The sequence below is a fragment of the Diadema setosum genome, chromosome 15 (genome assembly GCF_964275005.1).
Source record: "Diadema setosum chromosome 15, eeDiaSeto1, whole genome shotgun sequence".
Lineage (NCBI taxonomy): Eukaryota > Metazoa > Echinodermata > Echinoidea > Diadematoida > Diadematidae > Diadema > Diadema setosum.
In genome coordinates, this window is record NC_092699.1 from 17,794,581 (window position 1) to 17,815,193 (window position 20,613).

General features: G+C 39.1%; 1 protein-coding gene across 1 annotated transcript in view; it reads right to left on the reverse strand.

Annotated features, from left to right (window-relative positions):
* Positions 1-10,058: 10,058 nt before the first annotated feature.
* The window catches only part of LOC140238960 (uncharacterized), a 50,683-nt gene continuing 40,128 nt past the window's right edge, over positions 10,059-20,613 (reverse strand). The window contains exon 2 of the mRNA XM_072318855.1: positions 10,059-11,036. Within this exon, the coding sequence (XP_072174956.1) occupies positions 10,815-11,036 (222 nt within the window). The 3' untranslated portion in view covers positions 10,059-10,814. The remainder of the gene's footprint in view (positions 11,037-20,613) is intronic.

The window sequence follows — 20,613 nt, forward strand, 5'->3', positions numbered from 1 at the left end:
GATGTTATTGCCATTATTATTATTATTATTATTATTATTATTATTATTATCATTATTCTTATTATTATTATTATTATCATTATTATTATCATCATCATCATCATTATTCATAGGGATATTATTGTCATCATTATCAGCATTATCATTATCATTGATATATAGAGTGTCTTTGACTAAATGAATTCTCGTTAAGTTATATGAATGTAGTTACGTGATAAGAATTCATTTAAGAAATGTTTGACGTCAAAATCATTGAAGTAAGCTATCAAACATCTCAGTGATTAATGCAGGGGCTCCCGCTCTCGTGCGATCTGCTACGCACGCCACGACTGCCGTTTAATAGTAAGGGATCGTGAAATTTTGGTGAATGTCTATCACAATTTGCGCCACGATTGAAATCGCGGCCTGAATCGTCGAGTAATCGTGGTGATTGTATCAGATCTTGAGGTGAGTCATAGCGATCACGATGGTGGTAAAAAAAGAGAAAAAGTCTTAGACCGTTAAAAAATTGTGTGAACATTAGCAAAATTTTCACAATCAGTTTCTGATGGCTCAGCTACTAAATTGCTCCCAACGCTGCCCATGCGGTATTGAAACTGCTTTAGTCTCACCTTCTTTGAACATCGTTTATTATGGACATTTCAACGCACAGCCTCGATAAATGTTGCTTATGAACACTCTCAGTGACTAAAAACACACACGCCAAGAGTTTTTCTGCAAGAACAGTCTCCATGAACACCCTGGAGAAAAAAAGAAATCACGGACAAGCGCCCTCTTTAAATGGTTTACAGAAGCATTCTCTGTCATGGGAACCCTTTCGCTCAAGAGCTGAAAACCTTACCGATCCTCCCTCCCTCCCCCCTCCCCCCCCCCCCCCACGCACACACATACACCCATACGCACGCAAAACACAACACAACAAAACAAAACAAGACAGAACTAAACAAAGCAAAGCATGAAGCGAATAATTTCAATCGTCGGTCTTCACGGACACCCTATACAGCCTCACCGTCTATCGACACTGTCTATCGACACTCTCCTTGAGACCGTCTATGAGCTTTCTCCGGAAAAACAACTACAACAACAACTCTCCTTGAACACCCTCTAAGAATACCCTCGATAAACACTATAATGCTCCCTGAGAACAAGCTAACTAACACACACACACTGGCAGTGAGCATCGTTGACGAACTGCAACCATTACCGTACATAGTACAGCCCCTGGCTAAATTTCTCCTCATAAGCTCCGTCTAACTACTTTCATTGATCATCGCGAAAATATAATGAAAAAAAAAATCAGAAAAGCTTACATGGACAAATTTGATGGACACATTTAAGCTAGAAGCATCGTCAAGGAAAAACGCTATAAAAACGCTCACATATTGAACACACCCATTGATGATTTTACTCACACCGCTTTCTTATCACCGTCGGCGAGAGTCTACGTGCATTAACACTCCTACAGAAGCATCCTGCACGGGTATTTCTCGAGAGCACTGTTATATACAAACCTTCAATAGATCGGATTATTAGCATATTCGAATCTAAGGATGTTTCTTCCGATCTGACGCAGTAATTCCAATAAGCTATAACAGATTTCAATACTTGGAATCCAGTTTTCATAGATTACGTTACGTCTTTACCTACAGAGCCCTTTGCCTTAGAGTGTAATTCCAATGACAGATTTGAACCAAAACTATTAGAATTGGCAGATATTTCATCCATACTTAAATAAACAATAGAATAATAAAGTTTCATATATTTTCGCATCATTTTAATGTTGCAACTTGCCCAAACTAGGTTAGGTGATGATGTCATAACTTCACAAGTCCCCTTGGTGGCTTCAAGAACAAACGTATGAAAATCACGTTTTCGGTATATGCGCCCTAACTAAAGCCGAATATAGTCATTTTCCGTGAAAGTTATCAACACTTGGGTAATATTTGAACAATGAACATTCGTGAGAAGGATATGATTTTTCGTTTGTGATTTATTTGGCAATAAAGGGATAGTTAATTTTGAATGAGGCCGCGACTGCATCCCCTCATCCGAGCAATACAACATAAAATGAATGCTACTAATGAAACTAATCATTGTTGCGTAGAAAGTATGACAATTCAAAATTAGATATCTTTTTTTTTTCTAGGTCCCATTTAATATCTCCTCCAACATTCTGTTTGGCTGGTTTTACTGAATCGTTAAAGTATGACGTCATCTGAAAAATTGGTGCGGTACTCTAAGGTGCATTTCTGCGATGAAATTTACTCAGGATTGCACAGGTGAATTTCCAGCAGCACGATCGAGTTCTGGAGTTGAGGTTACGCTATAAAATTCCTCACTTTCACAATTTCCTGTGGGAGAATGCTGCGTTTATTATCGTATAGGCTTGCCCGGGGATGGTGTGTGATCCTCTCCGCTGAGTAATGCATGCGTATCGGCATGGAACCAAATTGTGATTATTTCGAGAGCTTAGCACATTTGTCATTATATTATAGGCGCGCCATACGAGTTTCCGGTGCAAGGTAATGAAGATGAAATTCAAAGAGAAATGAGGACAGATGCCCGTTATCATTAATAAAGTATTCCTAATCAGATTTATGGCATATGATGTTCATGCATACTCGTCAATGGAAAAGAAATACTGCGACCGATCGTAATTATGTCAGAATCCTGTGTACATGAATCACTTTCTTGTTTGTTATACCGATCTACAAACTACACTATTAAGGATATAATAACGTTCTTTAATGATTTTCGAATATACGTTTTAATGCCTAGAGTCCCTTGGGGTTTTTCTCTGGGTTCTAAAATCAATCCAAAGTTTAAGGCAGCTCATTTTTCCACTTTTTTCTTTTTTAATGCACAGCTACAAGTACTACATCATGTCATGTATTACTATGAGCGAATCTTCAATTAAAAAAAAAAAAAGAATAACCAAGTAAGACAATACTATTGGATAAAGTACACTTCATAAACATTAGCTGCTAAGCGAGAAATTGTTAACTGTGTACCTGTGCTGGTGTTGTGTGTTGGTGTACTGTGTTTTGTTTTTGTGTGAAAACAAAGTGGATGGGGGCTCCGGGAGAGGCGGTGGAAACGATGAAGGGGAAATGGGTAGAGAATAACTCCTAGGGGAATTTCTGACTAGTTAAAAGTTAGTCTGAAAAGAAAGATTAAACTCTTATTTATCTTAATTTGTACCCAATATGAATGAAAGTTACGTACTTAATGACGGCTTATATCAATGTTCTATCATGAATTATTATCTTAAGTTTTATACAATGAATCTACATAGGCCCCTAGAGGTAATTATGTAACTTTTCATTGATCCCTGGATGTATGTTATAAATGTAATTTGTGTGGAAATTTAATCAATGAGATGAAATGAATGAAATGAAAATGATAATGAGACAACAACAAAAAAGCTGCGGGAGTGGATGTTCCGTCTTTCATCAGAGCAGCACGTTCTCTGACAGCGACCTCCACTACAGTGTGAGCTCGATCTCTGCTTGCTTTTAGCTCTTTTGTACGCCACCTGATAGAACAGGGTAATCCTCTTAATGTGACTGGCGAGAGACCTGCTGTTAACGGAGAATGAGAACCACCACCACGCAGGGAGAAAAAAAGTAGAAATGAATGAGACACCAACGGCAAGAAAGAAAGCAAGAAAGATTAACAGAAAGAAAGAAAGATTAACAGAAAGAAAGAAAGAAAGAAAGAAGAATAAAATCATGCACCACGACTCAATGACAAAAAATAAATGACAAAGAAAGATATGAAAATTCTGAAACCGACACTGCAATACGCATCCCTTTATAGTAATGTTCTATGGACAAACTGAAGGAATAGATTTTGTTCCTCTCTCTATTTTCTATCTATCTACCAATCTGTTCACCTCTGTAGAACATACATGAGATTGTTGATTATTTCTATGCTTGATGGATGAAAAGAAGCTGGTTGAATACTAGAAATAAAAGATAACATTGTGAACATGTCACACTTCTCTAACGACATCATAATCAATCAACACATCAACACAACATTGCAAACAAACATTATCATGTCAGAAGGCTGGCCGTGGTTTTGGAGTAATACGACGATGGTTCGTGAAATTCATGGAATTGTAACAATTTCTTCAAGGCGTGCATAACACGTCTGTCTCAATTTTCTGCAAAGTTTTCACTTGACTTAAATCCCATCTTTTGCTTTCGACATCATCATATTGATGAAGAAAAGTCAAATCAAATATACATAAACTTTCGTTTGCTCTTTGTAAGTGGGATAAATCTCGGTTTCCATGGGGCCCGATAAAGAGATTTCAGTAAATCCTTCGTATCTGGAACAGGGCACATCATCATGTTTTTGTCCGTATTGCATTTTTGTGATCAAGCAAATGCAGCGAAAGCGCACAAAATTATAAGAATATCATATATTTATGATATATCTTTGAAATAATCCCACTTATTACTCGCATCGGATGTCGCCAATCAAAGATTCGATGTCACAGAAATAGGCCCGGTACGCCATGATTTTGTCACACCGACATATTGGCTCCCTCATGCAGGCAGATGGCGAAGTGCTCTTTAGCGGAGTCCCTTCAATTAGATTGATGTGGGTGATAGGTTTTATAATACTTTCTATACTAGGATGATCAGGAGGAATTGCTAGTATTACTATTATGTTTGCAAAGGGTGTTTCAGTAGAAACACTCTTTCATCATTTTGTGATACCATTACTCACTGCGCGACGTTTTGACAAAATAAACAAAGAACATTTAAATGCCCATTGGGGATGCTTTCTTGTATCTTTACAGTCTTAAATCTTTAGAAAACTCTTTCGTATTCATCGTCCGGCGTCCGACATGCATCGTGAGTCGTGCGTGAACGTTTTACATATCAAACTTCATCTTGAAAACCTCGTGATAGACTTTCACCAAACTTGGCAGGTAGCATCCCTTTGGTGATAGACATGATCTCAATCTGTTTAAATGGGCATCATGCTAGTGGCATACCATGGTAGTTATTATTGCTACGATGAGAGAGCATGTTTATGTGTGTGTGCAAATGGATATAAATCATTGTCCACTTGGGGGCCTCCCAAGAGCCCAACTCCTGACATTCAGGATCTTTAAAACAAAAACACTCACATACACAAAACTTCTTCTCTAGACCCAGATGAGATAAAGCTCAGTTAGTGCTGAAATACGTATAATATAATGACTTAAGTTTCAGGTCTGTTCATTGGGGATCGACTCCGGGGGTGCCCTTCTCAAGTCCATGGGGGACCAAATTGGGGCCCAATTTTGACATTTTCATCTATTTTCTAAAATCTCATGGTCAAATTTCACCAACCTTGACAGGTATTGTCGCTAGGAGGATAGAAGATGAAAAGATTTGAACATATGGACACCAAGCCACACGTTGGGCCACAAGGGGGCCCAAACCCTGAATTAGAGATTCTTTAAAAGAAGAAAATCTTATATGACACCAGAAATGCTCTGAGTAAATGCAATGTACATTAGTGAGTGTAATTTCAAGTTTGTTCATTGCTGATCCAGGGATAACCTTCTTTGGATCTAGAACCAAATTGGGACCTTTTATTTTTACATTTTGATCTTCTCTTTGAAAACGCATGGTTAAGATTCTACAATCTTGGAAGCTATTATTGCCAGTGTTAGAGAATATACAATGGACATAATGCCCATTCCCCCCCCCCCACCCCTGTTCCAAGGCTCCTTAAGTCTAGTTATGTTCTTGATAGTTTGCAAGAATGCATGGAAGGTGAACCTGCTATACTCAGGTGAGCGCTAAACTTAGCTGGGTCTCTTGTTTACTTTCTTGAGCAGTTGAGTTATACGTACATGTGATTTGACATTACAATTGGTGTAAACATTTGAAATCATGCTCTTGTTCACTAAGAAAATCACTTTTAAAATAACATCACGATGAAAAACACGAATTGTTTGATTTCATTACAGTTCCAGCACTGGTAATTATAGATACAATGGCGATGATTATTAACGATGCCAACAACAATGATAATGAAAGCCATCCTATTACATAAATGTTTTCATAAGCAGCTACCTTCGTTCTAGCTACAATAGGTTTGTATAAACATTTGGTGAATCTTTATGAGGAAAATGTTTCCCTTCATTCTATTTCCAATCTCATGTAAATGTCAACGTTATGAGGCTATCTAACATGAAATCTAGATCATAAATATAGATTCCGAGTCTACCGGGTTATGATTGTCATAATGTTCGAATAGATGAATGATATCTATGTTGTTGAGGTGTTCATGCCTCGTAGTCAAATTGCTGAATTGCACAAGGCAGTAACAGGGAATAATATCGTAAAAGAGCCTGTATGAATGCATAAAGGACCCGTAAAATGTATTTACGAGTGGAGCTCCCTGTTCAGCGGAGATGGTTGTGCGGGGGGAAAAAAAAGATGAAGATCGACAATAAAAAGTTTTGTTCCCTTCGAAGATGACTTTAATAGCGATCTACCAGGTACTGGCTTGAACCTTTATTATTGTTTGCGTGTATCGTTGTTGTTGTTGTTTTGTTTTTTTACATGAGCAAGGAAAAGTATGGATTTTTCTTTTGAATATGAAAATAACTCTTAACATCTAAGAAACACCTTCAAAGAATTGCATTCATTGATCGAGAAAGCTACGCTCATACCATTTGTTTTCGAGGCATTTTGGTTTCGTCGACACGTCTCCTTTTTTTTTTTTTCATTCTTACTGCCATGAAATTTTGTGACGCACGCATCATTGTGATATGTCACTCATAACAAAATGCTGACACATTTCCAGAATGATCAGATATCCATAATTCTACAATTGTTTCTTTTAAGTGTGCGTCTTCTGAATTTTGAATCAGTTTCAAGCGATGGGGTAAATACGATCCAGATTTAGAAGCCGTTGTTCATGAACAAACGCGCAGGTGTTTCAAGGTAAAAGTTAGAATACAGTCAGACTGGGCGTTTGCAGAATAACTCATTTTGAGACGTCTTTCTCTTCTGTTTGTAACATGTTCTTCTGGTGTAATCTAGGTAACATTTTACTCTTTTTGTACAGTGCACATGCATCAAATTTCACTTCTTCTTCTTTGTTGTTGTTGTTGTTGTTCTTCTTCTTCTTGTGTTTCTGAGGTGCTGATAGCCGGAGTTCTCTCGTAGATGATTTCATTTTCACTGTCTCTATGGAAATCTCAGTAAGTACTCGAATTGTGGCACATGATCTTTCATTTTAGACATCCTGACAGATAAAGCTGCCACGCAAGGACCGTTATACGTGTATAACAAACCTATTGTGTGTATATATATATATATATATATATATATATATATATATATACACATATGTGTGTGTGTGTGTGTGTGTGTGTGTGTGTGTGTTGATGTATGTATATTATGTTTGTGTCTCCAATCCGGAGTCTTCAAATTATTTCATCAGCTTGCTAATACGGTTATCTAGACTCCTGACATATTAACACTGTGGACCCGCACAATACCTCTTCAAACGCTGGCCTATGTTTTCAAAATGCCTTTTTACCCAATCAAACAGGACGGCATGACTTATTCTGTGTGCGTCGCCGTCTCTAGGCCCTGCACTATCCGACTATCCTTGGAAGCATACAGTGAAATGACTCTCAAACACAGACGCACAAAACACGCAAAGTACACTGGTTAAGTATATATGTCTGTCTGTATGTATGTATGTGTATGTATATATAACAGTCATATGTTATTCATTATTAGAGTAACACTTTAATGGACGTATCACACACACACACATATATACCCACGTGGTCAGTTATTTCGTGCACTGTATCTGTTTATTTTCCATACGAATGTAAACACACACACACACACACACACACACGTACATATATATATATACATATATATATATCATAATGTGCTCAGTTGTTTCGTGCACTTTATCTGTAAACACATACACAACACTTACATACACATATACATACAATTACCAATTTTACTGGTGAAATAGAGTAAGTTGATTTGGAATGTGCAATTAGAAGAATGCTATCCCGAGAATCAAACTCGATTTCAGTTAATCAAATTATATTTCTCTTTGTCTCTCTTTGTAGAAAGATACATAGTTTTATTTCCTTGTGATATAGGTTGTTGGCTGTTATTAGTAAAACATTCCTGTTTTACTGATAGCCAAAATCTTTGTTTCGATATTTTTAGAGCATGAGGAATTGTTCTTTATTTTCCTTCTAAAAAAGAGAACGGATGCAATGAAAACCACAATAAACATGATCGTCCTAGAATGGGGATGCCCTTAATGTTAACAAATCATGATCAGGGGATGACATTTTGAAAACAGTATTCCTAACAACAACAAATAAAGGTATTGGAGTAATGCTGCCTCTGAAAAACGGAGAATTGTGTAAAGTTGACTGATTTCTTTTGTATCTCAGCAACAGCGTACCAAATATCACGGCCGAGAAGTTATGGAGGCTTTTCAAATAACGTGTGGATAACCTTTCGAAAAAATTACGGCTTGATGCCCACGCGAGTAAGACCATTGTACCGTGCCCTTTTACACTCATCCGAAGAGGAGGTAATATTTTTTTTTCTTGAAATTCATTCCATTCTCATTTTTAACTTTAATCTCAACAAAAGGGGAAAAAAAAAAAACACCGACATAGGAAAACTACTCGCCTGCAATCTAGGCATGTCAATCGAACTAGGTTTTGGGCAATGTTTGTTCTCATTCTTCCAGCAAGAATTAAAACCTCCAACCGAGCAAACGGACACAACAAGCAGACTCGCAGTGTACCTCCGCATGAATGAAAGGTAAACGGACAACGCGACCACTTAATGCACCATACATTGATTCAAACGTTTCAATCTCTCATATATTCCAAAAAATAAAATAGAAGAATAAAAGACCAGTCAACAGCACGAAAACAAGCACCAAGCGCCTGAACTGGGACAATGAATTGCGAGTGACAGAAGAATCATAGCAACCAAAATCATCCTCAATATTGTATGAGACACTCCATCAGATGTAGATTTTTTTTTTAGGCTTCTTTAGCACTCCAGACACAGACACGATGCAATTCACAGAACAGAACAAGGATGTGTAAGGAATATATTTTAATTCTGACCAGGTATTAAAGTGACTTCTTTACAAGCTGTGGTTTTCAAAGGTTCGATGCGCCGTTTAGGGAGCGAAGAATAGAAGAAATATGTTGCAATTGATGACGTGGCATTACTCTCCCTATCAGACATGATAGCTAACAACGATTGCTAAGCCGTGCTTCAATTATCCTTGCAGTACATACTTGCGGCCTTTACAAATGAGTCGTATTGCAATCAACAACAGGATTAGAACGTACACAACTAAGAAGGAAAATAGAGATGAGCGAGACACTAAATGTCTGCAGTAATCAGGAAATATGTACAACAATAAGAGAGAAAAAAAAGGAAGGACAATTTCTAGTCTAAACTGACAAGGGAACATTTCAGGATTTGCACTGGATGAAAAGCTCAGATGCAGCCGTACCTTGACCTAATGAATTGCGCAGTTACTGGAACGTGGCTACAGATGTGGGTAGAAGTACGTCGATGTGAAAGAGAAATGTGCAAGTGTAAAGAGGAGGCTCGACAGCTATTGTTTATAAACCTTTCTTTGAGAGAAATAAACACGCCCTCTCCTCTCAGTCCGAATTACCTTCTTCTTTAAATAACCGGCAAATCTCTTCAATTTTTTTTTTTTCATAGGGCGCCATCGCCGGGCAGAAGGGGAAAAGCAGTATTCCAGGTTTAATCAATTGGCAAGATTGTTCAGTGACATTTTGATGGAATCGGATGACCGGAAATTAAAGTTACTGTATGTGGCCAGTGGTGGCACGTGCGCAAGATGGAATTTGCACTGCCTTTTTTGAACAGTCAGAATATTAACGAGTCAAGATCTTCGCAAGACGTTTCTGCTTCGTTCCTATTCCCCTCCGTCCAGGATGCCTGACGTAGTATACTATGGAGCATCTATGCTCTGCCCATAAGTATCATCTTGACTTAAGCAGGGCGGACCGGGGTTAAAGACTTATCTCAGAGTTCCAAAGAGTGTCCGGCTATAGAGGAAGAGGTGATGGTATTGGGAGAAAGATGCATGTGCTGACTGTTGATGTTCGTTTATCGTGTACCGAGCATCTTCTACGGTCTACGCTTACAAGACTTAGTAAACGACAGGAAACATACAATGTATTTCATGGTATCTGACAGGACACGCGATGAACGGGAGAGAATTTGCTTATTATTGTACTTAATGTACTCCTTTTACTGCTACGGTGTAGTGGTCTTACTTATGCTACATCTGAAATGATACGAGATGAGGTGGATTCTGGTTTCAATTTTCTTCAGTATTAAAGAAACATTGCACATCCCATGAATTTATCTGTAGCCGCATAACAATTTGAATTCAGAATTGTTATGATCGCACCCTACTGCATGATTTTCATTTATGAACACAAAAGCTGCATTTTTGTTGAATTTAAATCATTGAATATTTTCCCGAATAATTCGTATCTGCTTTGTGCTTTGCAGCGATGATAGTTTATAATTTTTACTATCAATTCACGGCCCCCTGTCCGAAAAACCAAATTTGCATAACGAATCCACCTAAACTTGCATTGGTATACATATAGAAAGAGGTTGAAGTCATTGATGGTCCCACACCCATTATTTCATGTTGGTAGATTGATGAAGCCCCCTCATGTTCTCGTTGCTGTGTTCAATGTGTGCGAGTGTTTGCGCGTGCAGCAGCGGCTTGGTCTACTCCTGGTCGGCGGCGGCGGCGGCTGCCTCCTCCATGGTCTCGCGCCTGCTCCTGGAGACGAAGTCGGCGATCTCGTCGGGAATGCCGCTGCGCTTCCTCCTCATGCAGAAGTCTTCGGCGAGGCTGTCGAGGAAGGGGTCGGCGCAGAAGTTCCTCTTCACGGCGTTCTGGTATGTGTTGTGGAGCTGATCAAGCAGGGCGGCCATGTTCTTTCGTTGCTGCAGAGAAGAAAAAAAAAAGTAAAATGCAGACAGACTGTTAGCATGACGCTCTTTCCTTCTTTGGTGGTTTGTTGGTGTTTTTTTTTTCTTTTGCATGACAATGTCGTCGAGTTTTCGACAGTTGGAAAAAGGATCTGATGGCTGAATGATTGCTTTGCAATGCGTTTTCCCCGAGATTCACACAAAGGTGTACTCGTTGAATTCCTTGACATTGAGAAAATTACTAACATACAAGTATTTGTGTACCTTTGACTCTTAAGAGAAATCGTAATGAGAGACTGGGCAAGTAATCTGCTTCGTTGCTTCGTATTGCGCCAATGCCCAGTTGAATATAAAGTTTCCTGACAAAAATTAATACCGCCTTTCGGAAAAAAAAATCCCTACAATAATGACATATTTTGAACAATCTTCTTCTCTGTCATCTTCCAGTCGGTTATAAAACTTATTTTTACTTATCACCATTGTTCTTCAATTACATCTTCTTTTATTTTACTTCCTGAAATTGAAGATACATACAAATTTTCATTAAGAATATGAAACCGTTGCATTTAACTATTTTCTCTCGTATGTCGAGGGTTAATTCTATTTGGATGTACAAAAGTAGGGGCAAAAAGATGGCTACATGATTGAATCCACTCTATGCGTGAGAAGACAATCAAAACGCCAATTTTGTCTAATTCAAGTTGGGCCTCCCCTGCGACCGACCAGAAATCAATAGTGTCGTGATGAGAGCGGACGATGGAGCCCGAGCGCTCTCCGAGCGGTAGACGGAGGTGACCGGTACACGCAGCACGGGTCACCCCTGGGGATTCGGTTGGCACGTTATAGCCTGTCCAACCCGCACAAGGTGTTTCATCTATACACCTCCAAGTGGGCTACTCAACAACGTTCTTGTGCTGATGGCATGAACGCTGATGGCATGAACACGGCTGGCACTGCGGGAACGTAATTTTATCGGAACTACCATGACATGGCAGGTTATTAAAGATTGAATTCAAGTCAGAGTAAGAAGTTGAAATGTAATAACAAATGAAGAGACAGAGAGAGATAGAGAACGAGTTTTGTGAAGAAAAATGTCCCCCCCCCCATGGGGATTGCGTATTAGATCTATATACACATCAATTATAGATGCTAACATTTTATTCATATATTGAATACACCATGCTACAACGGTGACACGACATTTTGCTCCTGCGACAAGTGCTCCGGTCTTATTTTCTTCAAGGACTTAATAGATAGGATGAGGGTTAGGGTTGTGAAAGGGTTTTAGGTTTAGTTTGATGTGAGGATTAGGATTAGGGTTAGGGTATTTACGTTTGTGGGTAAATTCATTTATGGCTTAGCGTGCAGATATTTCATGGAAGCAATATTGTCGCAAGAGCAAATGTCATGGAACCTGCTGCCACAGACATGGATTCATTCCACGCACAAACAGAGTGAAGGTTATATAATGAAAATTGTCTTCTCCTTGGTGTGAAATATCTATTTTGCTTTTCATGCTACATAGCATCCTTTTCAACAGAGTTAAATTTTCCAAGATTTTATGCTTTTTTGATAGAGGCACTAAATGTTACAATCACCGCGCCGAAGTAAATGATGGAGGACTCTGGACTCAAAGCTGAAGGTCCCGAATTCGAATCCCACAACGTGAGTTAAAGGGGCATTCCAGACGATTTTCATAATTTCATATCATGTGATACATAAATCGATAGTTCCATGTATAGATTTATGGAATTTATTGAGGTTCTTGAGCAGAGAAACAATACTTTGAAAAACCTTAAACAAATTACACTGAACAGTGTCGATGACATAGGAGCCTCACATATTTCAGAAATGTGGCAGCGCAATTCCATTACAACACCACTTGCTTGTAAGTTCACCTGTGTATAATCTATATGCATGCCTTCTTCTTTTGTTCTGTTTCCTTGAGCCCCAACTCATGCATTCTTATGTGAGGCTGCCATGTCATCATCCTTGTTCATTGCAATTTGTTATAAATTTTGAAAACATTCTTATCCTTCGTCCCAATCACTATAAATTCTGAAAATCTGTACCCCGTATAACTCTATTATAGTTGTTCAAATGTAAAAATCTGAAAATCATCCAGAGGTCTCCTTTAATCATAGGTCATCCCCCTTTGCCCACAGGTAAATAAAATGGAAACCTGGTAATGGTAGGACGATGATATAATGACAGGCCCTCGGCTAAAGCAATAAATGGCAACACTGAAGAGGCTACCCTGGATAAAGAAGATATTAGATAACACATGGACATACATACTCGGCTGGATTCGAACCAACGATCCCTTGATTACCGGACACGCGTTGTATCCACTGGACCACCGAGCTATATCACCCGACAGCCAGTGAAAAAAAAAAAAAACAGACAAACAAACAAACAAAATTTCGAAGACCACGTTTGTTTGAAAAAACAACAAACTATGCCTTTATCTATCCACCCACAAGTCCAATACACGAGAAACATTAGAGAACAACATTCAAAAGCATTCCTTTGACACACCACACGGGATATTTTCCGCCGGATAAACTTGATTGCACGGCTGAAAACAACTCGATGAATCTTTGCCCACAGGGCTTTGGGTTTAATAGGCAGAACAAGGCACTCCGATATGCGAAGAAAAAAACAAAACAACACACCCACCCAGAAAGGAACTAATGCAGTACTGTGAGATGAATGATTTATTGTGCTTCGTTTTGTTAATACAATTCGTTGGGGGCAGAGACATACTGTGAACTAGTTCGCCGTGATTAACTCGCATGAGCTGCAGAGTATCAAAGTGCTGATTGTTTTTGAGCCAGCAGCGACACGCCTCGCTTCATCGGATTGGATCTAGTTTCACACAATTTAACGTGGACGGATAATGGAGTTCATGCCCCATTTGAAGTACTTATCCCCAAATGTGGTAGCCATGGAATAGACCACGGGTGAATAAGGAATGATGATGATGTGGGCAGCCACGCATCTTCAGCCAAAATCAAGCGATGGTCAACCGGGGGTAATAGCAGGGAACCTTGATAAAGCCGTCGGAATGATGATTTTTACGGGGTTAACGCTATTACGTTCCACGCATATGCACATAGCTGCATTGGCACAAGCCGGACAGATTAGGATATTGCTAGCTGTAAAAGGAACCCACCAGATATAGGTGTCACGAATTTGCTGACACCGTGCCCAATGTGTGCTAACAAAATTAAGGAGTGCTTCTTTAATAATACCTCGCCACAAAAACGTGAAGCTAGTTTGATCCGAGATTCGACACAGGGTGAAATTCTATCTTGTAATTATTAAGTTTGGCGGCAGAGAGAGAGAGAGAGAAAGATGAAAAGAAAGAGAGAGCTCTGCAAAAAGGGTTATGGGCCCCGTATAAACCGCGTTATCAGGATTCAAGTGTTGGCGTACAGGGAAAACGAGCGGTTGCTATGCAAATGAAAACTTATATTGAACGTCGTTAACAGATTCTCATTGCATAACTCTTTGCACCCCAATAACACTGGTTTATCGATTGATGTTTTTCTGTAGCCATGTATCTTCCTTCTTTTTTTTTAAACAGTAGTGCTGTATTGTCTCATAGAAAATACAATACCCGTCTGTAGTCGTTGATTATATATGTACTTTATATTTTGCCTGTTTTCCTTTATATCTTTATTTGTTAACTATATCATAAAAATCTTTCGCACAATAGAATGTATGCGTATGTTTTGATCACTGAGTTATTCTGTGTTGTATTTTGTTGGAAAAAAGAACGTTAAAAAATAAATTGAATTGAAAAACAGATATGAATTGTGACATATAAATCTGACTACCAAAGAGTTTCCTTTCCTCAGTCACCTCGGAGAGGTTGAAAAGGAGGGGAATTGTGCTGAACATGAATGCATTCTTCGACAACGTAAGGTTTAACCCTTTCTGTGTTAGAAAGTTTGGAGAGTGTATAAAACCCCACTGGTCTTTTATGTACCAATCGGAACTTAGAGCACACAAAAATAAAAAAAATAATAAAAAACTGTAATCGTGACATCACACGTTTTGAAAAGTGAAGGGGTTTACAAAGCACGCATGAAGTCTCCGTGTTCATCGGGCGTGCCATTTATCGTAGCTGTGTTTTGTGTTTAGATTAGTGTCGTGTAAATGCTTGTATTTGTATAATTCGATCAAATCGAGACAAATCCTCCTTTTCCTTTGTGTAAACAACACTTTCAGCAGGGGATATGAATGTACAATAGTGTCTGTGGTGTATACTTCTATAGCAGGACCAAACATGCCTAAAAACGACCATTTGCACCAGTGTACATTTTCGTTTTGCCAGTTTTGCCCTAAAGATGACGAATAAGAGACGCATATATAGTGAGCGCACTAGATATATTTGCTGGCCTGTTAGGTGTTAAAATGTTCAACAAGCGTTTTCTACGATGTCAACGAGTGAAATTTGCGAGCCTGCACAAACTGGCACACGTACACGAACACACACGCAACTTAAAAGCGTGTAAAAACATTTCATCATGCCTCTTTAGAGCTCTGCGAAGGCATGAAACAAATGCTTTAATAATCACGATATTTGTGGACTTACAGAGAGGGTAGGATGACAGCAAAAAGAGAAACGCAGTCTTCCAGTTCATCCGAAATCCGTTCACACGAGAGAAGCGAGATGCCTGAATTGTTACCTTGGTTACGAATGAACGCAAGCAGTAATGGCAGGAAGGGGGGGGGGGGACACCTCCAAAATCCCGCTATTGCCTCTTGGACGAGCGAGAGAAGCGGATTTTGTTGTCTCAGAGCACAACCCATTTAGGTTTCTGGGTGTTCTGCCATTGATATCTCTCAGTCTTGTTTCTTTGTTTGTTTGTTATTGTATTTTATAAGGGTTACTCAGAGCCTGTGGCTATTTTTTCTGCGCTCTTCTACATAGTGCACCCTTGCCCTTTATTGACGAGAGAACAAAATACACTTTGAAGGTCGAATTATCACTATATAGTAATCATATTAGTACAAGCCGTGGGCCACTAGACCATGGCGTCTCAAGGGAGAAGAAAAAAGATATGATATTACAGTTTGAAAGGGGAAGGACGTTTGTTCGAACTTCAAGATTTCGAAACTTGAGTAATGGAGTGCATTTTAATTAGGCGCCCTCTGTATGATTTGCACTTTTCGCAGGAAATTAAAGGGCGCGCACTCTGCTACATTTCGAAATATGAAACGGCTTTTGATACGCCTAGCATTAGGACGCCATTGAAAACTGCCCGTGCCGAGTTTGCGCGCCAAGTAACCGAATCTATATGCACTTTAGTGTGTCTACATGATGTAGTTTCGACCATTAATTGCACTTTCCCCTGAAACATCATATTCTGACAGAAGAAAAAAAAAAACATTAATGGTTCCCGTGACTGAGACTATAATGCTTCAGCATCCCCAGTTGACAGGAGGCTAAACCACTTCTTCGTCTGTGCCAAATTTTCGATCCGTATTTTTAGTCTAAATCCACTAATGCGGTTCGAAGCAGACATACTAATCTCGCTTAATGTATTACACAAATGTTCGGTGTTGTTTTAAAAATGGTTTGCTTTGCTGAGCGTTTCATATTAATGACACAAAAGTGTTCTGACTGCTGACGTGCTTTTTCAAGATGTCTTCCATCTATTCCAGTCGTCAATACGCATTCATATACAAAGCCGAAGTTAAGAGTATAATGACGCTCATTTCAAATTGAAAAAAACCCCAACAATTTAACAAATTATCCTTATCCCACACATTTACTGGCATCATCAAATTTAATGCTTTAATGTTCCAAGCACTGTTAAAATAATCTTAATTGTACTTTAAGACCATGAACTGCCGCCCCCTCTACTTTCAAGTTTCCTAACTGTCTTTCTTTCTATTTCTGTGCTATAATGGTGAAATTGCAGTCACTGAAGTAGATAGTTTGTCTTTTAAGATCAGCGAACATTATGACTGAATGAATGACGATCGATTTGGGACTATCTTCCTTATCTAAAACTGTACATTGGTTGAAATAGCTGCACACTACAATTAATTTCGCATGACGTGATAGCTGTGGTTCCAAAATATAAAGACCAAGACTTCAGACGCCACATAACTTCTTGCACTTCTCTAGCACGCTGATCATCGCCGAAGCGGAAACTATGTCCCTCGTAAGAAGGGTATTACCCTGGCCTCTAAAGTTCTCTTGTCAGGTTTCTAACCAGCCCACCCCCATCACCACCACTATGATTCTACTAGTGGATTTGTATCATAATGATATTGGCTCAGTCGAGAGTTCTGAGCCAATCAGCTCCGTCATGTGGCTTGCAATATCAATGAGCACATCATTACTATTCTATAAAACAGCCAGTGCTGATCGACTACAGGTACAGAAAAATGCAACAACAACAACAACAACAACAACGACAACAACATCAACAACAACAGCAACAACAACATCATCATCAACAACAACAACAACAACAACAGCAACAACTCGTTACCCACCCCCATCACCTTCTGTTTTTCTCTTTCACAACACGAGTTTAAGCGGATCATCTATTCGAGTGAAGGATGTGCAAAGGGAATGTGTAGCAAATCTCATTTTCAGACATGACTTATGATTTATCAAATAATAAACTTGCATTATTGTTTATGCCTTCCTGGAAGGCATCCTGAATTTTCCCCCACCACAACATCGAGATCAGTCAGATTATTTATTTTCATTTCATTCAAAATTAAGTATCCTTTGCTATTACAACCCAAGCATGTGTTTCAAATAATCTCCACGGCATTACTGTTTCCACTCGATTTACTATAATCTGATGAATATAAATATGAAACAACAAAACGACAGAATATATACCTTTTTGACCACGCATGATGTTTAATCACGCGAGTACGCTTGGGCATCGATGGCGAAACAAGTTGCCCTGCTTTTTTTATTATTTGAATAAAGTACAATAAATTTGTATATCCCCTCGCCAGTCTTTTGTCTTTGTATTTCGTACTCAAATCACTAGCTCTCATTCCATGGTAAAACCCAGTGTACTCTGAAGTGTTTGTCTTATGATACAGATAAACTGTGCTCACAAGAGCTGTTTTACCGTTGTTTCATCGTCGGGATGGACTTGATGTTTTGCTAGCGAGGGGGGGGGGGGGGGTAAGGGTTAGTGGAGAACCTAATCCCTGCACTTGAGGTAATTTATGACATCAAAGGATTCACCCAATCTTTGCTGCATGTTCTTGTCTCCGCTGATTGTACCCCAATTGCATCAACCTGAATCTTTTCGGAAGAAAGATATTTCGGTCCTTTTCCTTCCTTCCTTTCTTTCCATCACTCCTCCTCCGCCCCTCCCGAATTCCTTCTCCGCTTTACCTTCTTCGCGGTTTCCGAGAAGGAGTTGCCGATTATTTTGATGTTTGTTTTTTCCAAAGCCGACAAATCCCATCTAATAACTAAAATAAGACGTCGACAAAAAAGGCGCCCGGTCTGGCTTTTTTTTTTCTTCTCCAGAAAAAAAATGATAAAGAAGTTACAAAAGGGGGATATGGAAGAACAGAAGATGAAGTGAAAGACAAGGAAAGAATCAGGGCACCCAGAGCGGGATGATCAATATTGACAGAGTTAATATTTGTGAAACAACGGAGAATTACTAGAAGACGGACCTGTCCTTCTGCAACAGCTCAAGTGCGTCTCTGCTGTCCGCACAACTCGCTTTTCGCTGAGCCCTCTTACGTTTTTCCCCCCGAAAGCTCTCAGGCTACCTTATGATTGATCTCCGCTGCAGGTGTGTTAGGAGAAGAGCAAAATGCATTGCTGGTTTTGATTTCCACCTTAACCATGTCCCGTTCATGCCATGAGAGGATTTTGCGATGTTTTGGAAAACTTTCGATGGTTCCGCACTCGGAGGATTAGCATTCTAACATCCTATTGACAAATGCATATAAACATTTTGCCCACAGGACTAAAAGCATTAATCGACTGAGTTCATAGAGTAGTAATGTTGATGACATCTGAATAACGCAATGCAGTTTTCTGCTTGTATTGTGGGAAGAAAAGATTATGTCATACCGACTGTAGTTCTTCACAAAACGATCGGAAGCGATATTGAAAACATAATTCCACTTTGCTCAAGTTCTTAGCTGTAAGATAGAAAAACGGAAGATGTAGAATATCATATTATAATCCTCATATCAAAATAAACCTAAAATCCTCTCACAACCCTAACCTTAACCCTAAGTCCTTGGAGAAAATAAGTCTGAGCAACTGTCACAGGAGCAAATGTCATGTCTTATTGCGCTTGGAGGACAGATTGTCAATATGAATATGCATCATGACGTCCCGGTCTGAATATTCATGACTTTGGGTCATGACGCGAGGCACAGGGACAACATCCTGCCGAAGGGGTAAAGTTTTTCCCCCGCTGTGCTTCTTTCGAATTGCCAATCTCAGTGTGCATTAATACTTGCCTGTGGAGAGCTGGCTGGGTGTCAGTCGGTCTCTCGCACAATCTAACAATCATCATCCCCATAACTACTGACAGCATTGGCCCGTGACAAAAACCGCATCATGAGCTCCTAATTCGATAACGTGATGGAGCAATTACTGTTTAAAATGACTTCGTCTGACTGCCCATTTCGAGATAACTAATGTCTGGGTATATGTCTCATTCACTTCCAAATGACAAGCACAAACGTCATGATAAATTCTTACGTCAATTTATTATGCAATGTTTAATAAATCACTGCGAGCAATGGCATATAAATGATTACTGTTATTCTTCTGTTTGAACGCCTACAAGAGCTTTAAAAGTAGCAATCCTATTGTTGAAGAAAAAAAAAACGTAGAAAAGGAGTTTCAAAAACTTCTGCCGCTCTACATGTTGGTAGATTTTGCCAAATTCTGCATGCAATGATCCAACTTCAGTTCTATGTCACAGAGACAGAATATCCAAATACAGAGGAAAACAATGAAACGAAAATCAAAATGAGTCAAAAACAAAAATACAAACATGGAGTTACAATTGAGGTTCGTTTCTCAAAATGTCAGTTGAGGCCAAGAAATTATCACACTCGCCATAAGAAATGAGAAAGAATGATGCGGAAACCCGAACAGAGTAGAGTAGGAAGTCAAAATGGGTCAAGCCCTTAATTCACCCCATCTCAAAATAACTCAGAAAAGTACCGCATTGCGAGTGATATATATATATATATATATATATATATATACTTTTTATCATATATAACATAATATAACATTGGATCTGTAAATGTGTAGAAAGTATAAAACGGATGAATGTTAGTAGGTGTAACAGAGCGGAAAGAGAAAAAAAATGTCATTTCCAAGAGTGTTTTTAGAGCGCTCCTCACCATTTCGATTGTAATTCATCGTCTGACTTGATTGATCGTGTTCGCTTATGCGAGATTAAGTCTTTACCCGATTTTTTTTTGACCAGCTGTTAATAATTGTGTACCCTAGAGAGCTTGTCCTTTCAACGTGAAACGCCCACGTGAAGAGGTTGTCAATCAGTTAAATGTTATCGAGGTGAAATGGTTGCATATTCTTAATAAAAATGGA